General features: G+C 44.9%; 1 protein-coding gene across 1 annotated transcript in view; it reads left to right on the forward strand.

Moving 5' to 3' along the window:
* The first annotated feature begins 355 nt into the window (after positions 1 to 355).
* Suclg1 (succinate-CoA ligase alpha subunit) overlaps positions 356 to 11,774 on the forward strand; it is a 27,983-nt gene continuing 16,564 nt past the window's right edge. Inside the window, exons 1-2 of the mRNA XM_021164089.2 lie at positions 356 to 489; positions 7,793 to 7,896. Of these exons, the coding sequence (XP_021019748.1) occupies positions 432 to 489; positions 7,793 to 7,896 (162 nt within the window). The 5' untranslated portion in view covers positions 356 to 431. The remainder of the gene's footprint in view (positions 490 to 7,792; positions 7,897 to 11,774) is intronic.

Genomic DNA, 11,774 nt, shown 5'->3' on the forward strand with positions numbered 1-11,774 from the left:
TTGCTGCCGGCGCCTCCCCTCAGCGTTTGTCACGGCTTTTCCTGGGCGCCCACGCCGGAGTTTAAATCGCTTCCAACCCCTTCCCTTTCTGCACGCTGCTTACTCGGAAAAAAAATACATTTCCCACAACACCACGCGCCGGCCGGGCCTCTCATGGGCTGTCCCACACATTGCCGTTATGTTTATGGTTACCCAAGCCCACATCTACTAAAGAACAGAGCTATTGTCTGCTTTTCAAACGTCATCCTTCTTGTTTTTTTCCACCTGTGACGTTCGCTGTTTGAGAAGAGACTCCGAGGAGCGTAAGATATTCAGGCTACTCTTCTAGACACCTTTCTGCGCGAGCCTGAGCCCATGCCAAGGTCCCGGGGTCCTGAGAGTGTCATTGGGGGGTGACCGCAACAGTAGTTGCTGCGGCTGCCACTGCAACCATGGTCTCCGGCAGCAGCGGCCTCGCCGCCGCCCGCCTGCTGTCGCGCACCTTCCTCCGTGAGTCGTGCCGGCGGGGCTCTGTCCTCCATGCTTGCGTAGACCTCGGGTTCCTGATTCTGGCCCCGGCGGTGTCCGGGCGCTTCCGGGCGGGCCCTCGGAAGGGGCGAGGGAGCCACCGGTCCAAACGCCAGTGGCAGACCTCGGGGGTGGAGGGGGCTTTGTCCGATGGGATCCTGGATCCAGCGATGCACTGTTCGCAGGGCGCCCTGCAGCCCGGCAACAATATCCTAGTTCCCACGGTGACGGTGTGTGTGTGTGGGGGGGGGGGTGAGGTGGAGGTGGCCTTTGGGCTGGCCCTTACTTGGAGCCAAGGCTAAAGAGGTCCAGGATGAACTCTGCTGGGAGTGTGAGCCTCCGGGTTGAAGAGGTTGTAATTTGTCCCGAAAGATTCTGCACTTGGAGTTGACCGTTCTGTTGGAGTGGTAGGGCCAACGGAAAGGTGGTTTCTGCACCCAGAGTCAGCGTGGCCCCGTAGGAGCTTGTAAGCTGAGGGGTTAGCGAGCTTTCACCAATGATGTGTCGCTCTTTACGAGGCTCCATTGAACACCTCAGTTTCTGAGAACCAATCTCCCAGGGTTGCTATCCTCTCAGCAATGCTGACTCTTGAAAAGTAGTGCTGCGTTCAAAGTCTCTGTGTTAGGTACAATAGGAGGCAACTTGGGAACCGGTCATGTCGTTTTTGAAGTCTGGCCAACCATTCGTATGTGTATAATAGTCTTTTTTTTAAAAAATGATTTCTCGATGGATGTGGTGGCCCACGCATTTAATTTCTGCATTTGGGAGGCAGAGGCAGGTATGCGGGTCTTTGTGAGTTCGAGGCCAGCCTGGTCTACAAAATGAGTCCCAAGAGAGCCACAGCCATTACACAGACAAACCCTGTCTTGAAAACAAAACGAAATGAAACAAACAAAAGCCTACTAAACAAACAAACAAACATCTCTCAAGTAATAGCTTGGTTTGTAAAGCAGAGCATTGTCCTGCCTATCACTAACAGGAGAAATGATTGCCAATTAAAACTGTGCTGAGTGATTGGTTGTCAGATTTATCCAGATCTAGGAGATGTTAAGAAGTAATGAGTGGTTTGGTTTCATTGTGTAGAATAAGTGAGTCAGTTTACTGCTCAGAAATAGACACTCATGTAAACACTCTTTTCCTTGTGACATCTTGTTTCTTCTCGCATCAGATAGTAGGTGAGACTTAGTTTCTTTCTTGGGTATCCTAAAAGTGTTCAAGGATAAGTGTGCACCCAGTAGCTGTGCCTCATTGCCAAGTCATTTGAGGACAAAGGTCCGACTTGATAACTTTGCCAAATGTGAAAGAGTTGAGTGTATTTGGGAACGTTTTCTGGAGCGCCTTCTTGACTGATTAAAAGGATACTTTAATGTGTTCCAGATAGAAGGGAAGGAAGAGATTAGCTGTGCCACTAAGTGCTGTGACTGGTAGAGTTTGAACACTTGTGTGTTGGGTATGGCCTAAGCCAGCTTATTTGGAATCGTTTGTGGGTTAAGATGTGGAACACCAGATGTGCACATTAGCTAGTTTTCTGGAACACTCAGTGAAGAACGGCTCACCTATGCACCTATGTCTTTTTCTGCTGAGGTCTTTCTGGTTCAAGACCCTAGCCTCCATCCAGAAGGTCTGCTGTGTTAATAGAAGTGTTTCCAGAAGAGGAATGCCTAGGTGATTTGGTTCCTTAAATTCATCCTTAGCAACCCACACCTCACAGAACTGAAGGTCTTTCATCCTAGACTGCAAGACTAGAAGAGATTCAGCTTTCTGTTGCTGGAGTCATCTTAGACCTGAGGCATGCTGTTAAAACTCTGAGGATCTGATCTAAACTAGGGTATTTTTCTATTAGTCGTATTAGTATTAAGGTTACAAGTGATTCATGTTTAAAAACCTCTTAGTTGGCAGACCTTGGAATTCTCTCACACCTGCAATATTTCCAAGCCACTGCAGTGGCCATGTTGTCTCACAAGTTACTGCTGCTACTGTTTTCTCCTCTTCTTCCTCCTCTTCCTCCTCCTCTTCTTTTTCTTCCTCCTCCTCTTCCTCTTATTCTTCTTCTTCCTCCTTTTCCTCTTCCTCCTCCTCCTTCTTCTTCCTCCTCTTCTTCCTCTTATTCTTCCTCCTCTTCCTCCTTCTCTTCCTCTTCCTCTTATTCTTCCTCCTCCTCTTCCTCTTCTCCTTTTTCTTGTTACACATTATTTAGGCTCTTAGATTAAAATAAGATGGTAGGGAATTCTACCTCCACCCTGTTCTTAAACTTTAGCTAATGGCACATAATGTGTTGAGGTCCCAAGTTTTGCAGTGTTGATTTCAGTTAAAAGAGATAAAAAGACAAACAGCCCTAGGTGCTACAGGGCTCTACTGAAGGGCAACGAAGAGGCTGCTAAGCTGCCCTCGACCCCTCACACACATTTAATGGCTTATGAAAGAAAGGGACAATCTTGTTGATGTGGGGAGGATATGGAAATGAGGATAATTTCTGACGAGAATATGTAAGAACTTATAAGCATCACTGAAGTTAAAATGAAGTTTGAAAAGAAACCTAAAGTTTGCTAGAGTCTTTAAAACTATCAACCAGGAGGTACTATAAATTACATCTTCCTGAATAATTAATAAGAGCAGGTATTATTTTGATCTTAGAATTAGGATATTTTGATGTTAGAAAGTGGATCTTACAGTCCAGTTAGTTCTGCTGTTTGGTTTGGCAAATGAGGAAACAAACCCAGAAAATTTCCCAGGTGGTGTCCACGGAGTCCCGGAAACCAGGTCTGCTGGTGCGTGCAGTGTCTTTTCATGTGCGTGCCTTGGGAAGCTTGGCCTTCCATCTGAGGAGCAGGACCTTTGGACTCTCAGGGATCTGTGGAGGAGGCATCTCCCCTGCTCGGAGCTGCTACTTGCCTCTCTCCCGTCCTTGCCAAGTTCCACAGGCTTATTGGCAGACTCAGGGAAGCTCTTGGAAGTGTGTGGGAAAGGACACTCCACAGTGATCTTTCCCTTCCTATTCTCTTTTGCTGTTCGCACCTGGGAACTCAACCTTTATCTCAGAAATGGAAGCCTGTATCCAAATGCCTTGCTGGAGCCCTGAGAAAGTGCCTTGGTTTTTCTGGCCTCAAAGTTGCTTCATAGAGACACTGAAGTTTAAAATGATTAGTGTAAGAATAATTTAGAGTTTGCCACAGGACAGGTATTTTGTTGTGTTTGACCAATTTATCAAGTTTTTACTTTATAATATTTCTAAAATCTGAATATCTTCTCCTCGGTGATACATTATAAAACATTCTACATATAATTTTCACACTTAGCGCTTAAAAAACAAGAGTGCTTTACATTTTACAAAACATGGTGCTTGTGATCAACTGAGCCAATAGTATTGAATGTATCATTAATATAAGTGAATATATAGTTTTATGTTTGAATAGCTGATTGGTATTTAGGGTAAGTAGTTGCTGAGATACTCCCATGTATTGTAGGTCTACTATGTAACAGTTCCTTTTACAATTAAAATATTCCACCTTGTAGGACGAAGCTCCTTAAGCAGGAAAGTAAACATCTCTGAGTAGTTTCAGGAAGTCCCTAAAACTGATCAGATTTACTCTTAGAGTAGGCCATAAAAGCTGAGCCTTCCCCTCAGACGGAAGGGAGCCAAGTTGCAAAGAAGACTCTCATACCTGGCAGAAGCAGAAGCAAGCCAAGCTGCTTGGAAGAAATTTAGACCAACTGAGGTACCAGCAGAGGCCATTCTCCAGCCTGGTGAGCTGCTGCAGGTTGTGCAAAGTGCTCCAGGTTCCCAGCTTTGTGAGATGTCATCCATGCTGGGTGGCCTTTGGTTCTGCAGCTGTCTCCAGTCAGTAACCCCTCACCCATATTCCTGTAAGTAACCCCAGTAAAACTCAGAGGTTCACCAAGTTGGACTTTGTTAGTGTTTGTACTTTGGTCTGTCCTGGACTCCCTGTCTGGGGTAAGTAGATGTGTGTTGCATCTCCCCAGGAAAAGTTTTGTCACACAAGTCTCTTCATTTGGGGACCACATTAGCCTTTGTTTTGCATATGTATAATTCATGGTTAATGCTATGTTAGAGCAGGTTTGAGTGTTCCCCCAAGAGTTCCCATGCTAGGAGCCCCCAGTGAGGTGGTGAACTCTGAGATGCCCGTGCCTAGAAGAGGTTACTGGTAGCCTGCCTAGGTTACCCCTCCTGGGGTGAGTTACCAAGCATGGCTGCCCCATGAACTTGACCAGCGCCTTGGCAACCTGTTATTTCCCTTGTTGGTTTTCTGCCATGTTATAGACAGGCAGAGGGGTCCTCACCACAGGCTGGACAGATAAGGCTGCCCTAAAGTGTGAGTTGAACAAACTGGTTTTCTTTTAAATTAGTTACTTTGTTAAAAGTCAGTTACTTTGTGAAGTTGGCTGCAGGTGGGCCAGTAGGGTGGTGAGTTTACATTTGTGAATTCATGAACACATGCACACCGGTAAAGGAGGGACAGGAACACAGTTCTCAGGGTTGAGGTGAAGTGTTTTCATGACTAGAGTCAGGCTAATGGTTAGGGGTAAATTAATCATAAAAGACCATGGTTCCAGTCTCACCTGGCAGGTGCTCTTTGGCTCTGTATTTCAGCATTAACAGCACAGCCATCTTAGAAGTGGTACAGTTGTTACCTAGAGGAGGTAGGACTGCCTGACAAACCTGTCTGCTCTGTGGAAAACATCTTTCTCAGTACCTGGGCCCTTTCCTTGAGCATCTTATGTCAGTTTGTCCTTCTGTGGTTCTGTGATTCCTTGGTAACACGGTTGTGTTACAGACCAGGAGGCTTCCGTGGGTAGGACATGACTCTTGTCAGGTACTCACTCATGAACCTGTCATAGCGGCCACTGGTTTCCCACAGTTGTTTGCTCTGCTCAGTGTGCAGCAGTGATAACGATAGTAAGGAAGTAATTGGTGATATCCCACATACCGTATCCTCTCACATCAGCCAGCGAGGTGTATAATATTATCTGTATTCTCACAGTGAGATTATCTCAGACAAATATTCCTGTGTGAAAAGATTCCCAATTTATTTGGGAATGCTGCACAGTTTGTGTATGCAGAGGTTAGACTATTTGTGTATAGAAGGTGTGTGAGGACAGACCAGTGAGATGGCTCAGTGGGGAAAAACACTTCCCACGCAAGTCAGATGGCCTGAATCCCAGCCACAAAACACACATAAAGGTGTAAGGAGAGAACTGACTCTACAAACTGATCTCTGACCTCCCGTGCTGGCGATGAACCAACCTACTTGCCTTCTTTCCTCCCTCTCTCCCTCCCTTCATCCTTTCCTTCCTGTCTCTCTTTCTCTCTTTCTCTTTCTTTCTTTCTGCACATGCAAAGCATATCTGGCTGGACTTACTTGATTTTAACCTGTGAACTTTATACTCTCTCTTTGAGGGCAATGGTTCTCAACCTTCCTATTGCTGTGACCCTTTAACATAGTTCCTCATGTCGTGGTGACCCCCAACCATAAAATTATTTTCATTACTACTTCATAACTGTATTTTGCTACTTTTATGAATTGTAGTATAAATATTTGTGATTACCAGTGGTCTTAGGCTGCCCTTGTAAAGGGGTCACTTGCCCCCTCCTCTCCCCAAAAGAGGTTGTGACTCACAGGTTGAGAACCACTGTTTTAGGGGAAGATTTTCCTTTGTGCTAGTGAAGGATTTCAGGAATATAGCAGGCACTTTGATGCCAGTGCCACACCCTTCCTGTGAGCAGCTGTTAACCTGTTTACAGATGGGAAGACTAAGGCTCAGGAGATCAAATATGAGGCCTTGATTGCGGTGCTGGAGACCAGCAGGACGTAAACACCAGCACAGACCTGTCTGGTTTCTGAGAGTGATCTCAGCTGCTTCTGGGAGCAGTTCCAAGGTTACACTAGCCAGTTGTTTGAGCCTCAGGAGGTGGCCCAAGCTGTGACCCTAATAGCTGTCACCATCAGCATATTCTTGGTGGCCGGCTTCAGACTTTTCTGCTTGCCTGCTGTTTGATTTAGTGTGTTCATTTTCTATCTTCATTGCTCTACTGTTATCGTCTACTGTTTCTTGGCCTTCCTTTATCAGTATGTCTGTGAGCTAAGGGCAAGGATGGTCTGAGTAAGATCCCATGCTCTGCTGCACAGTGCAGGGGGCTCAGCCTTACGGGCTTTGAATCCCCATGGTGGTACCTCTGCTCAGGTCAGGTGCTTTGGCTGTTCCCTGTGCTAGGGCTGGGCTGCAGAGTGCCCCCCCCAGCCCCTGTTCAGCGTAGTCTGGTCCAGGAGTGCAGGGCACTTCCTGAGAGGGGGGCAGGCTGACGTCTGTCTCTTCCTAGGGCATGAGATGTCCAGTTCCCACTTCTAGAAGGTTCTTCTTCACTTGTGACACAGGAGGTCTGAAGACTGGAAAGCGTGAAAGTGTGTGGGTAGGCTCTGAGAAATACATGAGGAGGTAGATTGTTCTGGAGCTAGCTTTTATGGGCTCTTCACAGGGAGGTAGAAGGCCTGGCTGCTTTGAAGAGACAGGGATGGGCCATAGAGTAGACAGGCTAAGTGGCCCTGTGGAGTGAAATAGGAGTTGGCTGTAGTAGCTACTTGGATGTTCTCAGTCTCCCTTGAGGTGGGTTGCTGAAAATGACTTAGGTGTGTGGTTTTTCTTTGTTTACTTCCTATTTGTCTTCTCATCTACTTTGGAACTCATTTCATTTTTTCTGCTTAATATGCGAGGTTCTGAGTCCTACATCAGAAGGGATCAAACAGAGTGATCTTGGGTTGTGTTGTAGCCAGATTTATACTAGGACTTAGCATTCCCTGTGTTGCTTTCAGTGAGGAATAAGCTAGAGATTAGCTCTTACATTGCTGAAGTTTATCTCCTAGCTTCAGCTGATGTTCATAGGCGCTCATGCCTGAGTCGGGTGTGCACATAGCAAACATTAGCAGGAATGATTTCAGAGTTTGTTTGAGACTGTTGAATTTGAATCCCAGGTTCCTTTGTGGGGAATGAAAATTACAGAATTCAGATTTTTCCCCCAGTTCAGATAGTGCTAGAAGATTGTGTTCAAGGTAACAAAGAGTCCTGGGCAAGAGCAGGCTCCTCGTGTTTGTTTTCCTAGTTTGTACCCAAATTTACCTGTCTCATTTAAGATGTGATTTTAAGTTGGCTGTGATCATACCATTGCTCTTAGATTAGAAGACTTGTTTTTAAAAATTGGGTCATTAAATTTAATTCATGTTTCAGAAATGTGGGGAGATTATAATGTTGTCATATTTTCTTTACTTCTCAGTGCAACAGAATGGGATACGACACGGGTCTTACACAGCCTCTCGGAAACATATCTATATTGATAAAAATACGAAGATTATTTGCCAGGGTTTCACAGGCAAGCAGGTATGTGCATCTACATTTTTATTTAAAGTGAAGACTATAGATGTAAAAAAGTGACTTCTATTTTTAGTAACACAAAAATAGTAATACATGATAACACAGAACTACACCGTACAGAAAGGGGCTGTGTATCTGGAAGAAGTGCAGGTGGAGTGGTAACCCTGTAAAATGGACATTGTGCTTAAACTTACCTTGAATACATAGGGGTGATAGTATCAGAGACACTGTCTTTCAGCAAGCACAAGACTCCTGGGTTTCCTCTACTATTCCTTCGAACACTAGGCAAATAGACTCTAAAGAAAAGCTTGTGTTAAGTGTGGAATCCATACCTCTGAGAGAAATGCACAAATACAGAGAAGCTCCTGGAAAGTGTGGGCAGGTGAATCAGCATGGGACTTCCCACTATGTCCTGGTCTCTGAAGGAGCCGGAGGGCAAACTTGCCCTTGGGCATTTGAATTGCTTCTCCTTCTCTTCTGCTCACACCTCTCCTCTTCCCACTTCTGCCCTAGAATTTGCAGAGTTGAAATATACCTATGGTTTGATTCTGCAGTAAAACCATCATGAGTCTCCTTTCCTTCTGTCCACCCATTCTGCTCACCAGCAACCCTCTGTTAAGTCGGCATATGTCCTCCGGATGAGGAATACACGCACCCCAGTTTTCTTTCTGAGGAATGAGATGGCAAACTTCAGTATTTCTCAGCTTAGAAAAAGTTAGATAGTTGTCATTGAAGAGGAAGCCCCAGAGAGGGCAGGGCTTGTGTTTGCTTTTTAGATTTATTTCTGGGGTCTCTGTGTCTCATTATAATCTCTTGTACAAACATTTTGTATTTATACAGAATGCAAGTAGGCAGGCAGGTTGTGTCTTTTGCCACATCTGTACTGTAGAACTGTTCTAATACAATGTAATTCACCAAAGGAGATGCAGGCAGTCTTACAGACCAGCTAGCCAAGTCTTAATCTGCAGGCTGCCAGCAGAATGCCAGCCACTTGTTACAGATACCATGTTCACACACAGACATGCCCCCAAGGGAGATGCACATCCCAAGGGAAGGATGTGTGCCGTGCGTCCATCCACCTTCTCCTTCCCAGGCAGGCTGTCTAGTTTGTGTATGTTATAATAGCATAGAATCAACCTGTAATCAAGCTCTTGGGGACGTTCATTACGCTGACTTGTTTTTCTGTTTGTTGAACTTTATGGCATTCTTGTGACACTTTAGCCTCTGATATCTTTGTAAGATGTAAGATATCCATGTATGAGCACTATTTGGAACTGAGTCTGTTTCCTAAATTAGTTAATGATTTATTTAAGTCTTTGAGTCTAGGGTTGGTCTTACTATTCTTTTTCTTCTTTCCTTCCTTTCTTCGTCTTTTTTTTTTTTCTTTTTTTAAACACAGTCTTGGTATGTAGTCCAGGTAACCTGGAACTCACTGTAGTTCCAGGCTTTGAACTCATAACGCTCTGCCTACCTCTGCTTCCTTAATGCTAGTTTTGACGTCTTAGTTCCCTCCACCTTAGCTCCACCTTAGAAACGCAGTCACCTTCCTTGTGCTTGCATTTCTTCGCATTGTGCGTTTTAGTGGTCTCAGGGTTTGGCTGGCTACTGAGCCGAGGGCCACAGAAGCGTGAGGATTGTCACACTAACCAGCTCCTTTGTCAGTGCGCATGCTCCATGTTCACATAGGTGAGGGATGCTCTATGTGAGGATGGACTCAAGCCACACACATTGCCACTGGGTGCTGCAGGATTTCTTTCCTGGCTCTTAGGAGCTGCAGAAATTATTATTCCTATTCTAAATTGTGAACTGGCTGGTGGTAACATGAAAACTATGGGAAACAGCTTATTTTGAATGAAAGTATTACTTTTATTTAATAACACGGTAGGACTAGAAAGATGGATTCATTGGCATTTACTTGGAAGTATAGTCCTTACCTAGAAGTCTAGACCATTGCTTCTCAGACTCTCTGGAGTAAAAAGATCTTTTGATGTAATGTGATCAGTACTTTTGTGAAATACAGAAAACCTTAAAATACTTCCACACTGCTTGCAAACATTATCACTTTTTTAATTAGATTTTTGTCATTCTCTCTCCTTTGGTATTTTTTTCCTTCTGTCTTGTTCATTTGTCACTTTAGGTCAGCTGGTCTGTAGACTGTATATGGAATAGCACTGGCTAAAAACAGTGCAAAGCACTGACTGACTTGTGGCTCTTTCTAAAACTCCATCACTAGCTTCAAACTGGTTGCTTAATTTGCTTAGGTTGAGTTTGCTAGTATAAAGGGAATTTTAATTGAAAAATTTCTAAAGTTCTTAAAGCCATAATTTTTATGCTTTAAATAATTAAGAACTTGAGTAGTTGGCTCATCATTGTCAGGCCCCTGTAGAATGACTACACAGACCTTCTCACTGTTGATTGGTCATTGTTGGGTATCTGCTATGTGTAATGTATTGAATTAGCTGTCATATTGCAACAAGACCAGTAGACAGACATTACTGTCTTCATGGACTGTGCCTCTCAGCTGAGAGGATACATATATCCACAAAATCCATGACTAAATCATGTGGTACCCTAGAAAGTACGATCTCTATGGAAGAGCAAGCCAGGGGTCGTGTGGTTGGCGTGGGGGAGAAGATTTTATATCAGATGGTGGGGAAGGTCTGCTCGCAGAGTCAGGGTCCAAAGGAGATGTGTGAGTGACTCATGCACCTATCTAGGGAGGTGCATTGTCTGCAGAGTGCTCTGCAAGGCCTGCAGGCAGGCAGGCGTGTGCCATGGGAGCTCCAAGCCACGTGGCTGCAGTCAGATAGCCTCACTAGTAATGAGGACTCACAGGGTTGGATGGGGCCTGCCATGAGGAAACGAGGCGTGTGTTAGCTTCACAGTTAATGAACTGGGAAGAGATGGGGGGTATTCTCCTCAGATGTTATAGGGTAACTCTTGCTGCTATGGGGAATCAATTCAAAGGGAGCAAGGACAAGACACTTCTAGGAGTTGAGGTGACATCAGCCAACACAGTAACCAGCAAAAGGTAGGACAGAGATGGCTGGATAGAGTGGCTCAACAGTGAGAAGAATCTAGTGTGACTTTGAGTCTGAGCGTCTCTGGGAGTGGAGTTGTCAACAGATGGAGCAGGTTGAGAGGAGAGCAATCAGGGCCCAGTTTGAGGTGTTCAGTCGGATGCCTGCTCGCTGTCCAGGGAGAGGTAGGTAGGCACATGAGTGTATGATTGAAGGCAGAGGTCTTGGCTAGTTGTGTGAGAGCTATGAGTAGCAAGGGTCACCGTAGAGATTCCACTTGTTGCCGTGGTAAGGGTGGCATCCCAGAAGGCATTGGCTGAGATGGAGAAGAGATTCAGAGAGAACAGGAGGAAGCAGAGGTCTAAATGTTCGTGGGAATGATCTTGCGATCTCCAGAGCCACTGTCCTTGCTACTGTTTGGTGGGTTTAGGGGAGGGTGCTATAATGCATGTCAAGGGAAGAGTTTGGGGAATACTGTTAAATACCTTGCAGGACGGTCTCCCATAACAAGGAAGCCCCATGTCCCAAAGACCAGGTAGGCTGTCAGAGAAAGTGAGTCACAGGGAATGCAGGAACTGGCAGGGAAGTCTAAAAGATCCACTGAGGGTCAACCAGTCCTTAAAGACAGACCAGTTAGCACAGCCTTGGGTTTTCTCTAGTTACTGTTTGACTGTGCGTGTGTGCTTATGTGTGTATGTATGTCATGGGGGGCGGTGGTGAGTTAGAGTAAACCAAGTTATAATATATATATATAGTGTGTATATATATATATATATAGTGTGTATATATATATATATATAGTGTATATATATATATATATATATATATATATATATATATACATGTATATATACATGTATATGT

Source organism: Mus caroli, chromosome 6 (genome assembly GCF_900094665.2).
Source record: "Mus caroli chromosome 6, CAROLI_EIJ_v1.1, whole genome shotgun sequence".
In the NCBI taxonomy this organism is placed as follows: Eukaryota; Metazoa; Chordata; class Mammalia; order Rodentia; family Muridae; genus Mus; species Mus caroli.